At 42.5% G+C, this 21,055-nt stretch overlaps 4 protein-coding genes across 4 annotated transcripts; 2 read left to right on the top strand and 2 right to left on the bottom strand.

Moving 5' to 3' along the window:
* Window positions 1–608: 608 nt before the first annotated feature.
* Window positions 609–5,918, bottom strand: LOC133929558 (26S proteasome regulatory subunit RPN13). The gene is made up of 14 exons (XM_062376366.1): window positions 5,768–5,918; window positions 4,717–4,775; window positions 3,495–3,587; window positions 3,303–3,362; window positions 2,980–3,018; window positions 2,810–2,884; window positions 2,645–2,711; window positions 2,489–2,564; window positions 2,023–2,141; window positions 1,905–1,928; window positions 1,739–1,830; window positions 1,580–1,657; window positions 1,433–1,487; window positions 609–916 (listed from the first exon to the last, which is right to left on the bottom strand). The coding sequence occupies exons 2-14, from the start codon at window positions 4,738–4,740 to the stop codon at window positions 792–794; spliced, it is 927 nt and encodes a 308-aa protein (XP_062232350.1). The 5' UTR covers window positions 4,741–4,775; window positions 5,768–5,918; the 3' UTR covers window positions 609–791.
* Window positions 5,919–5,963: 45 nt separating this feature from the next.
* On the top strand, window positions 5,964–14,895 carry LOC133929557 (notchless protein homolog). The gene is made up of 14 exons (XM_062376365.1): window positions 5,964–6,122; window positions 6,213–6,404; window positions 6,634–6,715; window positions 6,811–6,900; window positions 7,547–7,672; window positions 8,405–8,532; window positions 8,842–9,041; window positions 11,514–11,577; window positions 13,071–13,181; window positions 13,331–13,468; window positions 13,773–13,915; window positions 14,001–14,055; window positions 14,451–14,507; window positions 14,601–14,895. The coding sequence occupies exons 2-14, from the start codon at window positions 6,240–6,242 to the stop codon at window positions 14,682–14,684; spliced, it is 1,443 nt and encodes a 480-aa protein (XP_062232349.1). The 5' UTR covers window positions 5,964–6,122; window positions 6,213–6,239; the 3' UTR covers window positions 14,685–14,895.
* Window positions 14,896–16,791: 1,896 nt separating this feature from the next.
* Window positions 16,792–19,306, top strand: LOC133929560 (sm-like protein LSM8). The gene is made up of 5 exons (XM_062376368.1): window positions 16,792–16,953; window positions 17,052–17,092; window positions 17,176–17,250; window positions 18,817–18,869; window positions 19,051–19,306. Exons 1-5 carry the CDS (start codon window positions 16,914–16,916, stop codon window positions 19,139–19,141), a joined length of 300 nt encoding a protein of 99 aa, XP_062232352.1. The 5' UTR covers window positions 16,792–16,913; the 3' UTR covers window positions 19,142–19,306.
* Window positions 19,307–19,335: 29 nt separating this feature from the next.
* On the bottom strand, window positions 19,336–20,648 carry LOC133929559 (uncharacterized). The gene has a single exon (XM_062376367.1). It carries the CDS (start codon window positions 20,417–20,419, stop codon window positions 19,643–19,645), a length of 777 nt encoding a protein of 258 aa, XP_062232351.1. The 5' UTR covers window positions 20,420–20,648; the 3' UTR covers window positions 19,336–19,642.
* Window positions 20,649–21,055: the final 407 nt, after the last annotated feature.

A 21,055-nucleotide genomic window follows, 5' to 3' on the forward strand; every position in this document is an offset into this window, starting at 1 on the left:
TTTAGCTTTTTAGTGCTGAGAAGCTAAAAATTTACTGTAAAAACTAACCATCAAATTTAACACAGATCACGCCATCAAAAGCCCACCACACAGCCCCAAGAAAAAATCGTTGTCATTGCAGAATTTGATACAGATCACGCCATTGCAAAATTTCATACAGATCATCCAGGCATACATCAAAGGGTACACTTCGGTGCATATTTCGACCGAACAAAGAAGAAGAAAAAAAACGCTAATTAGTTACTCGATGCTAGCTCAGGTAGAAACATTACATCTGCACTCAATCCACCATATCTTTGACGGCGAAACAATCAATTGTTTTTTGAGAGATAAATAGATAATAACATATTTTTTTGGGTCCTGCATTCTGAACTATCACCCATTAAAGAAACAAAAGCCCACCAAAAAGCCCGAAAACTTGGGGCCTTAATTTTAATGGAAAACTTATCAAATTCTTGATGACCTGAAATGATAAATCTGCGTAACCGTGGATAATATCAAAATAATACGATAGTGTCTGCAAAGAGGATCCTGGTCCTGAAGATAGGACCGTATGCGTTACTATGTACTATATGGTGGGTGAAGCAGAATGGTACCACATTCCGAACTTCAGTGTCAAAACCATCTGATGAATTGATAGCAAGTTCAGAAAAGATTTTTCACAAATTTTATCTAGAAACCTGCAGTGTGCCAAATAACATGTCCTGCCATGAGTGTTTCACGCAGTTTGCAAACAGAATAATTCCCATTCACGAGCTATTCGCATTGAAACACCTACATATGCTGCGTTATCAACTCTCGTCCATGGGATCATTTCCACTGCCTCTCTGGGACTGTAGATCCTTGTCTCCAGATGTAGAAGCTTTTGCAACAGAGTCTTCCAAAGCCTCCAGGAATGAAGCAACTGTCAACTTATCTGCCATAAAGACACCGAAAGATTAGTTTTCAGGTATCAAATTAAATGCCTAGTTGAACATATAATTGTTGGAGAAGATCACAACAGATTTAGTAGCTTCAACAGGTAATGACTGGTATACCATCCTCCAAGACCCCAGCCACATTCCCAATAAGCACAAAGATTAAGAAGCTTGCACCCGGATATCAGAGATCTCACTCCAATTGCAAAACTTACATGGATAAAAATTCAGCTACAAACATCATGGATGGTTGGCATTTAGCTTTTGCTGTCTAGGGCTTAGGTGGAGGTGACCTTGCCCACAATATGGGTATCATCACTACTAGTCATTGAGGAAGTTGTTGCAACAATTATCCCTCTTTCGAGATACAACGGGATTGAACCATATACAATTGCTGCATGATCTATCCTTTTCATCTCTTCTAAGTTTCTTTAGATATCAGAAGCATGCTACATATACCGAATCTGTTTTAAGTGCAAAATTGGAGTCCATAAAGGGGGAATGAAAAGGATTACATTTACTCGGGTCAACTCCAAATTGAACAAGATCTATTTGCCCAGTCCGTAGCACCTGTCACACAGACAAAACATCAAAATTAGCAATGCACTGTGAACTCACAACATGATCACATACATGTAAAATGGAAAGGATGAGTAACTAACATGAGTGAATGCATCTACTTGTTGACGCAAAGGAGGACTCTGGAGTAGCTCAAGAATATCCCCGGGAGTCCATGAACCCTGGAATTGAGAAATTACCAGAAAATTGAGCGGAAGGATCAGCTGAACTGAAAGCCAGGATAACATCATAACAATACAAACCTCTGGAAGATGTGATGCCAATTGTTCAACGGGCAAGTTTTCAATTAATGGCAAGACCAAATCAGGCTTCAAGATGTCTCCTAATCCTAGTCCTGCAACACCAACCATATAATTATAAAGAAAGTTGGTCATTTACAAAAGTACATCAGTTCAGTATGGCACTTACCAGCATCAGGGTCTGCCACAGCATCTGGTATGACCAGGAGAATGTAAGTAAAAGTTTGAGAAAAAAAACATATTGAAAGGAAGAACTTGCCCAAAAGGAAATGATTTTCAGCTGATACCTGATGGCTGTATTGCACTCAATATTCTCTGCAGGTCTTCCAATCGTACAGGTCCAGCAGCAGATGTCACTTCACCAGCCAAATCAGCAGTCATGCTCTGATCAACTAAATTCCCAGCTCTGACATATACATAAAAGAAGGGAAAAGGGAACCAAATAAAGTTACCAGGTGAGATGGTAGAATCCATTGCATACAACATGTAAAAAGGTAAAAGCTTTCGTTCATATAGTTGCAAAAGCAACATGTAAAAAAATGTAATGCTTTCGTCGATACAGCATAACAGCTGCAAAGATATCACGATGCAAATAAGGGCAGTGGAAGCGCAAGGGGCAATAAAATGCAGCAAGATGAAGATGACGCTAAAACTTTGTTTCTAACACTGCGTTGGGCATATATATGCAGTTTCTAATGGCCATATATCCACAGGTTGGTAGGATGTATTGGATCTAACATTCAATTTACATACCTGGAAGAGATATCATCATCAGCTGTATCTTCGGACATTTCTGCTTCGATAGGTACTGGAAGATCTGCCTCACCATCTGCACAGCAATACAACTTAAGACCATTGACCGGGAACCAAATGAGTGCATAGCTGAGATGCCTAACATTCAGAGCATACCAAATGGTCGATTTATGTAGGCATTAACTTGGATGCAAATCTGTGAGTCCCCATCAACATTTGGCTCCTGCAAAAGAAACAGCACAATGATAGTCAATCATTGAGAATGTGGAAAGAGTTACAGTGTTCACAAAAGAATATTTCACTGTTTCACACATAACTGACCTGCATCCAGAAGAAGAATTTTCTGTTGTCATGCCTGAACTTCAAGATGTAAACCCTTCCAGAAGATTCTGTTACCTATTGAGGTGAGCTTGGGTTGATCACTGAAGTATAAGAGTTCACTAAAATGAACTTTGAGAACATATCAAACTTGAATTAGTATTACTCAATACCTTCTCGAAGACAGCCTCATCAGGGAAGACAATTTGATCCTGTGAAAGATAGAATCAAGGATAGACAAAGCTACAGTAATGTTCTGATATGGACTAAAAGCAGGGAATAGTGGAGGCACTTTCACATTCAAACTTTCAAGTCCACAAAAGGACCATACAAGTGATAACAGGCACTTTATGCAAACTAAAATTTCGAGCGAATAAGAATTCCTTTTAAGTTGGGGTAGGCCAAAGATGAAACCCAACAAGAGTCACATGAACCAAAGAGAAAGATAATAATATAGTACTGGAAATGCCTACAAAATACACGTGCAAGGGGATACATCTTCAACTATGTTCTGTCCGCGATCAAGCCACTGAAAATGAACTAAGCCTTCTTCGCCCTACAAAAAGGTTTATAAATAGTTGTAGTGAAATTCCAAGATATAAATAACATAAATACCTTAGAAATTACAAGTTTTTTCGACAGATATGAAACTTGCACTAGAGTTTTGTATAAACTTGGGTGCGCATACCCTTCCAATACGGACAAGCCCTTTGCGTGTGTCTGGAACCACTTGTGTTCGCTCAAGGGACATCTTACCGGCACGAAACTCACACATGATATCCTGAGAAATACATCAACGAAATACATTAATATTATCTAGGGATTCAACAACTTGTTATGTAAGAACAGAGCAAATGAGATGAAAAAAAGTAAATATGGAGAGCATTCAGATTCTTTTTTTTTAACAGGGAAAACACTAGGGGAAGCCCCTATTGCAGAAAATATATTAAAAAGAAAGTGACCTGTACAACAGAGAAATACGGAGAGCATTCAGATTCTGACTACTGGAAGAAGATTTCAGTGCTCTGACACTGAAGATAGAACTCAAAGTACTATCTACCAAAAGAAAATACAAGACTATTCAGATGCAGGGATAATAACTCAGCTCGTATAACAACAAAAAGCTCGCTATCATTTTCATTGTGCACTTATTTGCACATCATCTTGTAACGTTTCAATGATATGTCACCAGACCAAAATGAAAGCAACCAACATTCATCACGTATTCACATGTTTAAGCACCGCAGGCGGCGGCAGCAACTACGGGTTCTAAATTTGAATAGTAACATAAAATCAGCATCGGAGACAAATACTACTTCTATTGATCACAAGCACATGTGCCTATTAGAGAAATTGGATGGGGAAAACATGCTTGCTCTTTTGAAGGAAAAGCAATGCACCTGGTACCAATCACTATTTAAAAAGTTGGACCTATTAAAAATGCAATTAAAGGTCAACATATTGCTTGTATCAGTTCTCTGGAGAGAACATGCCCAAAAATCAATGTGAAGTGGAAACCGCCAAAATAAACAGTAAACAAAGAACACAAGTGCCAATCATGTAAATGAAATAAACAGAAACAGCTTTGCTTGGGGGTTGGCATAATGACAAACTTGTCTGCATAGAGTTGAGGACTAGAAGATCACAAAAACAGTCTGCTAACATACTGCTGCCAAATCTAGTGTGCTAGAGATGTTCGTAAAAGGACAAAAAAGGTACACAAGCAATATGAAAATCATGACACGAACCATAAAGTTGCCACTCCAGGTGGAACAAATATAGGCTTGAAAACCTTCCAGATTCAATCTCAATCCCGTGCCAATTAATCATCACAATTAAAGACAATAGGAAAGCTATAATTTAAAAACCAGTATCTGCAAAAACAACAAGAGGCAAAGTGACAGCTTTACCTGTAGGGGTTCAGTGCTCTCCATTGATGAAAATAGTGATCACCACAAAAGTGTAGGCCCTAGAAGGTGCAAAGGATTAATACAGATCAGTATAATCTCTGGCACTGAGCTAGATTAGGCAAGTGAGATGTTGCATAAATAGCTGTCAGGGTCAGGCATTTAGAAGAGCATTTGTTCCCTGCCTCACAGCTAAGATCAGTAAAAGATACTATAGACCCGAAGTAACTACTGATGGAACTCTGTACATATCCAATGAAACAATTTGGGTGCATGACTGCATGTGCTCCTGGAATACAGAAATATGCACTTGTGAACAGCTTAAAGAAGATAGGGATATTCTGTGGTTCTCCCATCATCGATTTCCCAATAGTCAATATATCTACAAAATTCCCTGCATGTCCACAAATCCCTCTTTTTCTTCCAGAGTTGTCAAGATGCTTTAAAAAGTTTTATGCCTCCTTCAGGAAAGCAAGGCAACTAATTAGTCCAGATAACTTATGAACCCGTTCATTGAATCAAATTATGAGCGGTTTTTCTACTTTTGATGTTTCCTTTTTGCTATGAGTTTTGCTCTTGACATTATACATACTTCTCTAAGGCAGCGATGATCACTGATGTTTTCCTAGTCTTAGGATCACGCAGACTTTTATTTGGCATAATACAAAATCAAGGAGGCCAGCAGATTGATGCGCTACTAAAAGACTGTATGAAGCTCGCCACCGTCAGAGATATGACCTATAAAAATCGGCATTGCTTAGCTCACTTGCGAGTCAGCCCTAGATCGCTTAGGACCATGAGCTCGGCGGCTTTACAATGTTGCATTCCAAAATCTTGTGGTCAGCTTGGAGAAGACAAATCATATTCGTTTGCTTCGATCGCGTCAGGGGCCGACTAAACCCTACAAAAAAAATTTTGGACAACACAGGATGCTACTACTACCCCTGTTCCACGCAGCCAACAAATCCGCAATAAACTGGATGGATTCGGATTTGGATTTGTTTGGTCGCAGTGAAGAAAGTAAAGACCCCGCGGAAAGCTAGGGCGTGCTTACCAAGGAAGAGAAAAGAAGAAGAAATTTGTCCCAAGTCCGGAGGGAGGGATCTCCACTCCACGGCAGCCCAGCTCCAGCAGAGGAGAAGAGGATTGGGGAAGACGAAGAGGCTGGGGATTATGGAAGGAAACCTAGGGCAGTCAGTTGTATTCTCTGGTGGGGTCTAGGCCAGGGGTAAAACTGGAAAGCTGCAAAATTGAGGGCAAGGCAGGCGGCGGCAGGGTTTTCCTTCCTCTCCTGCTCCCTCTCTCTCTCTGTCAGTCCACCGCCGCCGCCCTCTTCCTCCTCCTCCCCGGCCTCCACTGGTACTGGTGGTGATCCATCCGGGCTTCATTGATTTCTTCTGTTTGTACTGGTAGCCCTCAGCTCCAAATCTTTTTCTTTCTTTCCATTCAGTTTGTTGCGGACTAGTCTAATCCATTGTGCGATTATGTTCAATAAACAGGTGCACTTCGCTTACTTCGAATTTCGGATGGACAACCAAAATCACCAAGCCCCACCTGCTTCCAGCACCGACACCAGCGTCATGTGCCAGCTGCTGAGTCCCGAAGGAGACCATCTCGGTGCAGCGCTATATCTTCCGCAGAACGTCGGCCCGCCGCAGCTCCAGGAGATTGTCAATCATCTCCTACACAATGTATGGCATGCATATTTGTTCAGTACTTTCTCCTACCCATTATACTGAATTGGGTACACTCGTCCAAGAAACAATACGTAACAGGAGCACACGCATGCTGGAGTGGCATGTTACTCCACAACTGGAACGCATAATTAATCATGAAATATTCTTGTCATCTAGACATTTTATTTCCAGTGATCCTACAAACTAATGCTACGAGCTAATGTTGGCAAAGCTTTTAATTCAGGAGGACAAGTTGCCCTATGCATTTTACATTGGAGATGAAGAGCTCTCTGTTCAGCTTGGCACTTACATGCAGCAAAAGGACGGTGAGAAACCTTTGTTTTCTTCTTTTCGAAGGCAAGCCATATAGGCTGTGGTGGCATCTAATTTCTGTTTCCATCCCTCCTTTCCATAAATGAAGCCAATGTTGAGGTTACTCTGCGCATAGTATATCAACCGCAAGCACTTTTCCGGATCAGACCAGTCAACCGATGTTCCGCTACAATTGCTGGTATGTCTGTCTGGTATTCTGTTCATTATCTGTAGCTAATGCCATTCTTTTGTTGAGAAAGAAAGAACATAGCTAATGCTTTATGAAAGTATGGCTTCATGTGTAGCATTGCAAGCTTACAACTGTTCTTTGATAGGAAAGCAAAGGGATATCACATCTACATCATATGATAATTGTGCTTTGAATCAGTGGCCTTGGCTTTCCAAGTTCTGCCTTTTGTTCTCTATTTATTGCCATCTGCTTATCTGAACAAGCTTAGTATTACAAGGGACTTGCAACGTTGGTATTTGCATAATGGTGGCATGTATAATCCAATGGGCAAATGTGAATGTAAACGAACTAAGGATGACCGCGACTTTTCCTGTTGGCATTAAAATTCTAATGGTTAATATGCATGTTGGATGATTGAAGAATTGATTTGGTATATCAATACTTGTTAGACCACATCCCCATAATTTCAGCAGTTCATTATCTATCTACTTTTGAATGATGGACATGAGAACATGTAAAGGTATCTTTAAGGGTCGGTGGCTCATGAGCACAATTGTTTGTTTAGTACTGGTCAATTAATCAATAATCTCTTATATCATCTTACATTTGCGTAGACACTGCTGGGTGATATTCACATAATCTTCTTTTTATGCAGGACACACAGAAGCTGTACTAGCTGTTTCTTTTAGCCCTGATGGAAAATGTTTGGCTAGTGGTTCAGGTGACACCACTGTCCGGTTTTGGGACCTGAACACACAGACTCCATTGTTCACATGTAAAGGTGAATGCTTAGTATCCTTGCTTATTGGTGCTTTGTTTATCATGTTGCTCATACCTAAAATTGTGGTCTTTTGATAAAATTGCCCACAGCCAAGTTGGTCAATATAATCTTCTTGGTTGCACAGCAAACTTATAAATTACCTTCAGAACTAAACTTTTCTAATTGCAGAGTAAATGACATGTCCAATATATAACAGGACATGGACAAAGTGAGTATTAGTATCATAGAATACACTGATGGTCCTTTTATATTAGTTTTGCGGGACAAATATGTGAATTAGACGATTTGGAACTTCCAAATTAAGGATTGGAGACCACATTCCTTGTAATTAACACATCGCACAGAACATTTTTTTCATCCTACATCGAACGCTCATCCCATTCCTTGTATGAACCAGTTTTGAAGCCTGTATGGCTATATCAACATTTAAACCCATTGTATCGTCTGTATGTAGTTTCTGTTGTGACACACTTTGTGCTTTGGAACTGTAAAGTCTTGTAATTAGCACACTACATGAACCATTTTTAAGCCTATATGGCTATATCTACATTCAAACTCATTGGAACTTTATCTTTTGTATGCAGTTTCTGTTGTGACACTATCATGAAATTTGTGTTATTCACTTGTGCTTTCATTACCTGAGAGTTTAACTTGTGAGACTCTTGGGTAGTTCCAGTTGCATGTCTGCACAGCGCATTTTTCTTATGTTGTCTGTAACCCTGCTTATTCCAGGCCACAAAAATTGGGTTCTCTGCATTGCATGGTCACCTGATGGAAAACATCTTGTTAGTGGAAGCAAGTCAGGAGAACTTATATTGTGGGACCCAAAAACTGGGAAGCAATTGGGCTCTCCACTTACGGTAAGATTATGCATTCTTTATCTGTTGACCTCTATGCCTGATGAACAATGAATTCAGCATTTATGTCAACCTTTTGTTTCTGAACTGCTAGTCCAGGCTGCCTTATGCGCCTATTGCCAAGCATGTTTTTTTAACCACTCTTGGAAATAGATGATAGTTGAAGAGAACTACCACAAACTTTTTTCTTTCTTTGTAAATTTTGTATACTCAGTTTGATATAAAAGAAACATAGTCATATCATAATTCACATCTTTCAGATGTTTTTCGTTATGTTCCAGTACTCATTTATCATGGCCTATTACGAAATAGGGACACAGGAAATGGATTACTGCTGTATCTTGGGAGCCAGTTCATTTGCAAGCTCCATGCCGCCGCTTTGTAAGTGCAAGCAAGGATGGTGATGCACGCATTTGGGACATTACCACAAGGAAGTGTGTTATTTCCCTTACAGGTCACACTAATTCAGTGACCTGCGTCAAGTGGGGTGGAGATGGTTTGATTTATACAGGGTAAGACCGGAACACCACTGAATAACTATTCCTAAATATGAGTGCACTTGTTTACAAAGCTTGATGTTTAGTAACAAATACGATGATGCTATCATGGTTCAGTACTATACTACATACAATTTTATAGAGTATGAGCAAAATAACAGTTGGACTTGTTGATACATGATATGCAAAAAATCTGCCTTTGTCTTTTCATGATTTGGAACAAATTGTGTGTTCATCATAGATTCATTGCATATTCTTCTCATGGGTTTCCATTTTTCTATGAATGTAAGGTGAAGTCTGTCTGTGTACCAATTCTTACTTTATTAGTGGTTTTTCTTTCGAGAATTGTGGACAATAGCAAGATAGTTCTCAACTACAGAAACCAAAGCCCTCTCCTGGTGTCAGTTTGATAATTTTCTAGATTTACTGATGTTGTAACTACTACCAGATGGTAACATGTTGAAGTTTTGTCAACCAGAAAAAAAAACTGTTTGCCTATATTTGTTTTCTTTTTACTTTATATGTTCCTTGGTACTTTATTCATCTCTTATAGCTGCAGTTCATATGCTTAATATTTTTTTTATTGACCATAGGTGCTTCTATTGTCACTGCAAATGATACACAATAAGAATTCGTATTTGGTCAGTAGTGGAAGAAAAAATCTGAATCGATGGCCTCTTCCCCTGGCTCTCCTCCTCCTTCTCCTTCTTCGCTGCCGCTCACTCTGAGCTCAGCATCCACCCACCTCACCTCGCCGGCTGCCCCCAGCCAGCGACCGTTGGCCCCAACTCCTTGCTCTCCCCTTTTGCCACCTTGTTTCGCCTGATCGTTGCCTCCACCGGACGTTCGAAGGTCCAGCGGTGGCTTCATGACACCCCAGCTTTCGCCTCCTCGGCAGAGCGCTCGCCTCTGCCGACTACTCCATTTGCAACTCCGGCCCCCTTCGCTGCGCAGTTGTCCGTTGAGCAAAAAGGGAAATCCATCCTCTACGGTGCTGAGCAACGCTCCCCTCTTCCTTGACACCCCACCACTGGCCTCTTGGCCGCTGCAAGGAGGGCTCCCCACCGTGAGGGGCCCTTGTAGGCTCTCCTGCTCGACTTCCTTCTGTGCCACCAAAGGTCCCACAGGCGGATGGTGGTGGATGGACTGTGGTCACCCATTGGCGCCCCCAACCTCCTAAGGCCGGCAAGGTCTGCAGTGGCCGTTGTTCCTCTGCCCCTCGTAAGCACAGCTTGCCAGCTGCTCTTGACGGCCGGTGCCTCAATTGTCTGTCATGGACGCACTGACGTGCCGACTGTCGCCTCCCTCCAATATGTTTCCGCTGCAAAGGCTTCCGTCACCAAGCCAAGGAGTGTAAAAGGCCTTGGAGCTCCTCTTGTGGTTTAGAGACATCGGGTCGCCGCCGAGTCTTTCGCTGTGCCTCCCCTTCCGCCTCCATTGCAGTTGGCTCGGCTGCCGGTGCGGGCATCCCGCCAAACTCTAGTAGAACCATCACGCTGCGTTCACCCGTTGGTTCTACCCCTTCAAGATCTGCTGCTATGGGGTCAACCCCTCCTGGCTCTCCATCGGCTTCTGCTGTCCGTGCCTCGCCCTTGACATCCATCTGTGATGTTGTTCCTCGGCCTGGCACAACTCCCGATCGTTGCATTGTGCCTTGGTCTGATTCTTTTGCCGCGGAGGAACATCGCCTTCGCTGGTCGTTGCTAGCATATGCCAATCGTGCTCGTCATGACCTGGAGGCTCATGAGTTGTCCACTTTCATCTCCGGCGCTCTTAGTGTCTCCTCAATTGAGTTCAACGATGTTGCCTTCGCCCCCGACAACTTTCTCGTCGTCTGCCGATCCCAAGCCGTGCGTGACATCATCCTCGCGGCTAGTGGCAACCCCTCTGCAGCTCGCATCTCGTGGTTTTTTTTACCATGGACAAGGCTCGCTTATGCAGACGGTGGTGTCTTAGCCTACCGCGTTGTCATCTCCTTCACAGCGTGCCTTCACACACGTGGAGCATCTCTACTGCCCTAGCAATGTCGTAATGGAGGTGGTGGAACTTGTGCTAACCGTTCGCTACGAAGACCCTACCGTGCAACAGCTCTTTGGCAACATTCCGCCGCTCCTCGTGGAGAAGTGGACTCCGCGCTACACGATCTCCATCTGTCTCACCTTCTTGGCGGAATATCGCAACCCTTCTTCCCCCAGCAGCGAGGGTGCAACCTCCTCCGGCGATGGGGGCGGCGGCCTTGACGGAGAACTTCCCAGTGGTATGGATCGCTCAGGCTTACCGCCAAGAAGGCGTCTGTCTCCGACCAAATCTTGGTCGTTGTAAAAGACTTCACTCTCTTCCTTCCTACTTAATACAAAGATACGCAATCCTCCTGCGTATTCGAGAAAAAAAAAAAGAATGTGTATTTGATGACATACTTCATGGATTTCTTTACTTCAAGTTATATTTCTACATATACAATTCTTTAAAGATCATCCTGTACTGCAGTTCTGAAGATTGTTTAATCAAAGTATGGGAAACTTCTCAGGGAAAGTTGGTCAAAACACTGCAGGTAGTGTATCAATCCATCATATATTTGCAAAATTATGCAGTGTTAATGTTCTCATAACGAAGTTAAACATTTGTTCAGTAGCCATTGTCTATATGGCCTCATGTAAACTATTTGAGATGCATGGTTTATATTTTGAACACAGAATATCTCTTTCCTTTTTTTCCCTCGAAAAGTTATGAGCAGGTCAATGTCAAACTAAAAGTGGCCTAATTCTCCAACATGTGATACTGCAAAGGGCCAGCAACTTGTGTTTGCTCAACTTCCTGACTAATCAATCCAATTTACCCTTTTTAATTGATCTGTTAATTGATCTGTCTGCGTATTAAGTTCAATTTTGTTGGGATTTTGAGTTGGATCAGAGAGTCCCCTAAAACTTTGTTTATTCAATTACCCAGTCACATGTTAATTTATGTTATTGAGTTATAGCTTAGGTACTAAAAGCTCACAAGGAATTGCAGGGACAACTTTTTACCCGTTTCTGTAGTCTTCTTGATTGTTCCGTAGATGCATATGTACTAAAAAAGTCTGATAATGTACTACCTTATGACAGTATCACTAGATGAAACTGTTTAACCATTTATTCTGTCAATTTTTCGTTACTCATTGGAGTATAAAACGTTAAAGGGTTGGTATATTCATACAAATAGATATGACAGGAAAAGATGTGATGCTTTGTGGGGCATGTTTTAAAATGTCTGATTATTCATCATGATACGGGATTTGCCTATGCGTTTATATGATGTCGGCACTGTTTAAAGAAGGATTTGTCAACAGGAATCAGCACTGTATTCCTATCGATTGTCATCTCAAGCTTTAGGATTTCAAGTCAAATAGCCACTAAACTTACCCTGCTAAACATTCTGGCTTCTGTGCCAGGAGCGAAACAATTCAGGAGACTGACCTAAGTGCATTAGATTCTAGACATCCTTGTCATCAACAAGACAACAAATATGTTCATGTGATCTGGATCTGTATGTTGTCTGCGTAGTATATCTGATCTGCCATGATTATTTCGATATGATGACACTTCCAAAGAAGCAACAGCTTTTATGTTTCTAAGATGCATTTACTGTATTAAGGGTTATATACAAGCAATCCATAGTACAAGATTCTAGTCATCCTTATCATCAACATGTGATCTGCATCTGTATGCTGTCTGCGTAATATATCTGATCTACCATGATTATTTCAATACGATGACACTTCCAAATAAGTAACAGCTTTTATGTTTCTAAGATGCATTCACTGTATTAAGGGTTATATACAAGCAATCCATAGTACAAGATTCTAGTCATCCTTGCCATCAACATGACATGCTGTGATGCTCATGTGCCTGGATAATGCACTTGATTATTATTTTTTAATTTCACAGTGATTTTAACATGTAGTTTACTTAATTGTTTTCTGAAATTTTATCACATGTATCAAATCATATATCGCATGTTGGCATTTACCTTATGTTTTCTAAAGGTAATTATTGTTTACATATTCAGGGTCATGGGCACTGGGTGAATTCTCTTGCCTTGAGCACAGAATATGTTCTTCGCACTGGGGCATATGACCATACTGGCAAGATATATTCAACTGCAGAGGAAATGAAAGAGGTATATTCTTGATGGCTCTTGACTTACTGCTAGTATTTTCTTTTAATTTGTTGCCCATCCAAATGGCAAATTAGATTTAGTTTAAGATACAAGTATAAATAAAATATTCGAAATGTTTATTCTTTCGCTTGACATCCTTTTATATTTAGGCAGCTCTTGCGAGATACAAGAAGATGAGGGGTAATGCTCCTGAGAGACTAGTTTCTGGTTCTGATGATTTTACAATGTTTCTTTGGGAACCAACAATCAGTAAACAATCCAAAGCTCGCATGACTGGTCATCAGAAGGTATAGTGTCTCATAGTGTGGACAGATTAAAAAAATCTTTTATGTTCATTTTCCATTAGCTTGACAGCTAAAAGTCATGATGAATCACCTCCATTGACTTAATAGGGTGATTCTATCCACACTCAATTCACGGTAGATTTTGAAATAATTAGGACTTTGTATAAGTTGTCCATAAATTACCAGATGGCTTGATCAAGTAATTTTTTTTTCTTTTTTTGAAGATTGTACCTTCAAGCAAATTGGAGTTAGTTCTTTGGTTGCAGCCATGCTTATAAATGACCCTTCATTGTATTTCTGTTTGCAGCTCGTAAACCATGTATACTTTTCTCCTGATGGGCAATGGTTGGCAAGTGCCTCCTTTGACAAATCTGTTAAGTTATGGAATGGTATCACAGGTAAATTTATTGCAGCTTTCAGAGGGCATGTCGCAGATGTCTACCAGATCAGGTGAGATTTTGTCCTTGGTTTTTTTTTAAAAAAAAAATCCCCAGCTTTTGGTCATTTCATCCTTGACAACATTGTTTCTTTGTAGCTGGTCTGCCGACAGTAGGCTTCTTCTAAGCGGAAGCAAGGATTCCACCCTAAAGGTATCTATATATGTTTCCGCCTGACTTGGCTTAATACTGTGTTTGATTTGACACCAACTTTTTATTCAGTTCTATCTTTATTGTATCGACCAATCACTTAAAATGCATTTCATGTTTCCATTTTCTGTTAAAGAATTTGCCTTTGAGGAGTTTATTATCTTGCTTGGGTAGTAATCCCAAACTATGAAGTCGAACATGAATGTTAGTTGCAGTTGCCAACCATTGGGTGCCATAGTTTTTGTACGCATGCCTTCAGCAGGTATTGTGCTCCATTCTGGAAACTCCTTGCATGGGGATAACACAGTATCACGAGATGCTTGGCTACGCATGTTTGTCTGTTAGAATTCAGAGTGACATATCTCTTGTTCATGTGAATGTCTGTTTCTACATTCCAGGTTTGGGATATTCGAACACACAAGTTGAAACAAGACTTACCAGGTCACGCAGATGAGGTACGTCGTTTCTTTGATCTAATTGGGTTCATAAGCCAAAAAAGAAAGAAAAGGTTAGAGATCAGTTAGCATGATACATGTGAACATTGTAAGGTCTACGCTGTGGATTGGAGCCCTGATGGCGAAAAGGTTGCATCTGGTGGAAAGGATAGGGCCCTCAAGTTATGGATGAATTGAGTAAGGTCCAACTCTATTGCACAATGCTACACACTGTGTGTTCCTGGATTGCTGCTATATTTTGAAAAGAAGAAATTAAGCTCCCGACAGGAGAAGGCACTGTGTAATCTTGTTTAACCAATGTAGTTACATTTAAAGCTATGTTAGAAACTTTGTTCCGAGAGATGTAACACGTCCATTCAGAAATCAGAATGGATTTGTCTTGCTTGTATTGGGAGCCTTATCACACACCAGTTCGAATCATGGACAACATTCGTTTACACAGGCAGGCATGCAGAGAATCATCTATGAGTATTAATTAATTAATTAGCAACAAGGGGTAATATGGTGAGGAAGATTAAAAAGGGACGAACAACCTTCGGAGAGCACAGTACGATGAAAGTTGTAAGCTGTGTTGGAGGGGAGTTATTGTCTATCGTTGGCCTCTATGGTAGAACCCGTTGGGGAGGTAGAACCCGTTGGGGAGGTTTGAGAGGCGGTGGTTTACCTTGTGACGGATGTCAGCGGTTCGAGTTCTATAAGGTTCCAACATGGGGATAAAAGGTCGTTCTCTGTGTTGAACAACAACACGGAGGGTGCGAGACAAGTAGAGTTGAAATACACAACTCTAAGTTACATGGCAAACACCATAGGTAGGGACCTCTCATAGCGGGTTTTTATAAAAACTATAGAAAAAAAAACTTAAGTGGGAAGCTTTTGAAAACGTAGTGCACCCATGTAAATAAGGAACAAGATGAATACAGAAGTTAAACGAGCATCCCACACCCGAAAGGTACCCCACATAGACCTCAGTCACTAACGTAAACAAAGTAGAAAAGGCACCAATTTCTGTACCGGTTCCGGAAGAGCGAAGAAAAAGGGGATTTTTTAGGGGGTGGGGGGGGGGGTAAGAAACGCACATGCGCACTCCTTTTTAATTTTTACTTTTTGGAGAGGATTTTCTTTCTTGAAAAGGGAACACTCGGAGTGATAGGCCTTCCATTGGAGCCATGGAGGCCTCATTCCTTTAGGTCTGTAGAATTGGGCCCATCACTAGATCTATATGTGTGTGTATGTTTATATATATATATATATATATAATTTTTTTATTATTTTCAAGAATACATGCTCATTTTCGAAAAAAAAGGTGGTATATGTTACGTCGTCCGTTGAATGGGTGAGATTTTATGCATTCTAACGGTCAGTGCATTAAATAAGTAGAGAAAGCAATGTTTGGCCTGTTCACTAGTCGAGAACTTGATCTCGCTCAATAAATGGGTGAGATCTTCATCTCGTCGGTTGAACGGGTGAGATCTTTATTAGTGCAACAGGTCCTCTATCTTAGTGCGATGGGTCCTCTGACGCTTCCTTTCTGCTTTACGTGCTTCAGCTGCGGCGTGCTCCTTTGCTGCCTTCTTTATGCGCTACTCCTTCTGACGCTTCAACTGTAGTGCCTCTTGTTATTGCTCGTACTCTTGATGTTCGTAAGTTTTCCTCCTCCACCGTATCTCTATATCGACCACCGTATTTGGTGCTTATTATGCTCCATGTCTTATCATTTTATGAAGTCATACATAGGTGAAAGAGTCTGAACAAATAAAATAAGAGTGAAGATTAGTAAGACAGTACATGAAATTATATGAAAAGTTCCACAAAAGTGTTCTATATCACTATACCGGTGTGTACTCATGCGGTCCATATCGAGATGAGTCGTACTAGTAGTTGGTACATATGAAGAAACGTTTGTCATAAGTGTAGAAGATATCTTGAGACTTGCGATGTCTACAAGGATCACCGCAGAAGCACAACATGTCACACGTTCATCGTGCGAGATCGCGCCCGCTCAACGGATGAGATGAAGTTTTCGCCCATTCAACGTGTGAGATGTTGTTTTCTCCGGTTATTTAATGTACTGACCATCGAAGCCCATAAGGTCCCACCCGATGAACAGACGACGATAGTTATAACTACTATTTTTTAAATAGGTTTGTATTTTTGAAAATATTAAAGGAAAAATATATGTATAAACAAAAAATCTAGGACTAGATATTTTAATCTCGGCCCAGCCCAGCCCGGCCCGGCCCATCAAGAGGAGGAGGAGGAGGAGGAGGAGGAGGAGGGCGGGGGGGAATCGAAAGAAGAAGAAGAGAAGAGAGAGACCAGCTAAGAGTAGGGTTTAGGCGTCCCCATTCGCACCCACCGTCGCCGCATCCAACTCCATCGGGAAAGTAAGAGCTCGCAGGTAGGCGGATGGCATCCGGAGGTCCGGCGCTCGAGTCGCTCGTCGACCGTGAGTACCTACCACAAGCGACGACCTACCATGATTTCTTCTTCCCGATCCTCTTATTTACTGATGGATGGAATGGGTGCTCTTCTCTTTGTTGCCAGAGGTGATCTCCGTCATCACCAACGATGGCCGCAACATAGTGGTAGCCCCAATCGACCCTCCCGTGTTCCTTGTGCCGTCTCATGTTCATGCTAATTCGCGCCTTCTGCTTCCTTCTTCATGCAGGGCACGTTGAGAGGATTCGATCAGGCCACCAACATTATCCTCGACGAGTCCCATGAGAGGGTCTACTCTACAAAGGCTAGCTTCCCCAATCAGCTCACTCACTCACCTCTTTACGCACTCACATTAAATTTGCTCCAGAGCCTATGATTTTTTTTATATATCAAGGAATAATCTCAAAACATCACCAAATTCCTTGCGACGATATTCTGTATTAGAAAACTTGATTTAAATGTTTGTTTCAATGAGTTCCAAGTACTGCCATTTCATCTACACAAAGGTTTCCTTCAGCGATAGTCTGGTAAGTGTTGTTGCGCTTCTCTAGCTAATGAAATCATTGCCTTGTAATTTTACCGAGTTGTCCTTTGGTCATTCTAATAATTCGTCTTCTGTATTTGTGGCGTCAAATAGGGCAACTTCTCTAGCACTAGTTGACTAGGCATTCAACCATTCTTTTTCCTTGCTATGTGCCACTGGCGCTCTGGTTTGAAGCGCTCTGTTCTGGAATTTCCCTAAGAACTGGACTCTTTGTTGTCAGGATAGCTTGAGAAATATGGCTGGTTCAGTACATATTTTACACTGCAAAATTTGTCTTTGCTTTGGTTTTGAAATGCTTTCATTAGGCAGAATTTTGCACCGGTTCCCTTTTAGTCCCCTCTTTTGAGATCTAGGATGCTTTCACCCTTGCATGGCTTCAGATCAAACTCAAGGCACCACTCTTGTGCAACCCCGATCAAGGCACCTCTAGTTCTCTTTCATGGTACTGTAAACCGGTTTACTTCATATGATGCTTGAAAAGTTACAAACAAGAAATGACACAATTTTGTTACCTTAAGGCTGGACACTAGTTTCCTGCAGAATTAGTTTATAGTGAACCATGTGTTAGCCTGCATTTGAATCCTTAAACTAGATATGTTGATGAATTTAGTTTAAAAAAAGATATGTTGATGAATGATTGGTTCAACTATTCTGATCAACATTATATAGTGCCAAGTTTGCTTAAAATGCTTAAGAATGATACTGTATACCGTCTGATGGTTTGATACGTTATGCTGCGCTTGGTCAAGTTTCAAGTAATTACCTTCAACATTTCCGAAGATATCTTATCATCATACTATTAGCTACTCTGTTATATGCCTGTTACCATGCCACTTTACCAAATCATGTTTCTGCCTCATTAGATGCCCATTCCATTTTTCCTTTGTTTGCGGCAGTGACCCTCATATAGCGATCTTTTAAGACATTTCCTTTAAAGGGCCTTGGCCCTGTTTGGAATAAATGTATTCCTTGGGAATTCTGGAGGAATTGCTCTCTTAGAAACGGTTGGTTCAGCACATGTTTCGATGATACAACTTATGTCTTATAAGCCTGATTTTTAAATGCCTCTCTGTTCAACAGTGCACAATCATGGCACGAGCGATCTGTAGGCTGTTGATGATGATGGTTCTCTCGTAGGTTGTGATAGTGTCATCAACCAATTATCTAGTATTATTGATTGCACAACTGGGTTGAAACCACAAGCAGACACCCAATTGTTCTCGTGTACTTGCATATTCTCATTATTCTCTAGTTTCTGCTGTGCATGAGAATTTAGCAGTACATTTGAAACATTCAGCCTCATGAGATTCGTTATTGTACTTGCAGGAGGGAGTTCAACAGCTTGTTCTTGGTTTGTACATTATCAGGGGTGACAACATGTATGTTATTTCCTCCTTGTCCTTGAGATTTTTATTACTCGCTTCGTTTCTCAAGAGTTGTCAAGTACTGCCTGCATTCTTTTTCAGATCTGTTCCGTATTGTACCTAACTGAAGCTGAATTTTTTATAAGTTTATCCCATTCTCGATCTCATGCATGTTGGCCTTGTGTGATATTTGCAGAAGTGTCGTGGGTGAGGTGGACGAAGACCTGGATGCAAGGTTGGATCTGTCAAAGCTAAGAGCTCACCCGCTCAAGCCTGTCATCCACTGACCGTTGTGAGATGAAATGTACTTCTTTTCGTGCACTGGACCAGTTAGTTTCCTGATTGTTGAATTTCAGGGTGTAGCATCATGCGTGAGGTGACTGAACATGACCATGTATCGTGGTTATCTTGCAAATTGCGAATCAGTGATGTGTGTTGAGTTGCACGAATCATTCTGGACATTGCAAGCCAAGGTGTTGCTGTTTTCCCTGGTATTAAAAGTTTTGAATCCTCCATGCCATGGCATCACGGAAGGAAGCATAGCAACTAGAGCAAGGGGAGTGAACTAGATACAATCTGCTTAATTCGTCCCAAAGGGGAGAAGAAAAAAACAACCACCTTCATCTTGTCCGTTGGAGGCAAGCAAAGGCGGCGAAGAAGAGCAGCTCACTGGGTGAAAAGGATGGTGATGTAAAGTAAATTGTACGTGGCTAAGGAAGAAAAGGATCGCTTAATTTTGGTAGGTAGTACAAGCAAAGGCCTGAGCTTGGGGCTGTGAATCACAAAAGTCAGTCGTGGTCGAGGAGGTAGTAGTTGCAGGTGATGAAGACGCCGCCTTTGTAGCACTCGGCGCGGCCGCAGCCGATCTTCCGGTTCTTCTCGCGGACCATGAGCGCGAAGTGGCCGCACTCCCGGAAGTGGCGGCCGCCGGTGCAGTTGCCGGTGAGCTTGTCGTAGAGGGGCTCCTCGTCGCTCCAACTCCATAGGGCGTCCTTGGCGGTGGCGTTCCAGCCGTTCTTGCTCGCGTACACGCTCTCGCCGTAGTTGCTGCCAGAGTGCTTGAGCACGCAGTCCTTGCGCATCGCGTTGGACCACCGCCGTGCGTGGCGCGCCAGCTTGTTGTCCCACTTCATCGGCGGCACGCCGTAGCGCGCGCGCAGCTTGTTGTGCCCGTTCACGAACTCGCGGGCCATGCCTTTGTACGACCCCGTGCCGTTGGTGAACGACACCAGACCATTCTCCTCCTCTTTCTCCTTCTTCTTCTCCTCCTCCTCTTTCTCTTTCTCCTTCTCCTCCTTGTCCTTCTTCTCGCGGTCGTCGCCCTTGTCGTCATCATCGTCCTCCTCCTTGTCCTCTTTTGATGCGGCATTTTTGGTCTTTTCGTCGTCGCGGCGGACAGATGGTGCAAGCGTTAACGGTGACGAGGAGGAGGTGGCGTTGTCGTCCGCTTTGGCGAGCAGGTTGCCCGTGGGGCCGGTGGTGGCGGGGGCGGAGGAAGGGAGGTGGGAGACAACGAGGAGGAGCAGTAGCGGCGCGAGGAGCGCGGGGTGTCGCGCCATGGCCATTGGTTGGGTTGGCTCGACCGGCGATTCAACGCCCTCCTCTCTTGCCAACGTGGAGTTGGAAAGGAGAGGAGGGTGCGGCCGGCGGCCGGTGACCGATCGACTGCCCGCCGGGGGTTATGTGATGATGCGATCGCGAGGGTGGCCGGCCGGGAGTGATGAGGCCCCGGCTCACCGACCGGGCCTTTTATGCCATGCCTCGCTGGTTGCCATTCTTGGCTCTGCTCCATCTCCAGGCAATTCTGCATGCGCATGCCAGCCAATGGAGGAGGAAGAGAAGCCGAGACAAAGCAGGAACACCGGCCGCCTTATTTTGGATGCTTTCCTGCTGCTTCAATTCTACGGTTCATGGCCCCCGTAGGTCGTAGCCAGCCATGCACTTCGATAATAAAAGAGAGAGAGAGAGAGAGGAAAATGCCATCATCTGAGCTCCATTCTGCTCGTGCTACAATTTGAGCTATATATGGCGTTGCATCAGCTGCTGCTGTGGGCTGCGATCTTGTTATTGATCATGCTGAAATGTAATATGGACGTGCTGATTTGATGCATGTACAGATGATCTGGTGTTGTCTCTGCCGAGACATTTAGAATTCAGATTCTCCAATATATGTATGATTAGCTGACGACGCATGGATCCAA

Source organism: Phragmites australis, chromosome 9 (assembly GCF_958298935.1).
Source record: "Phragmites australis chromosome 9, lpPhrAust1.1, whole genome shotgun sequence".
In the NCBI taxonomy this organism is placed as follows: Eukaryota; Viridiplantae; Streptophyta; class Magnoliopsida; order Poales; family Poaceae; genus Phragmites; species Phragmites australis.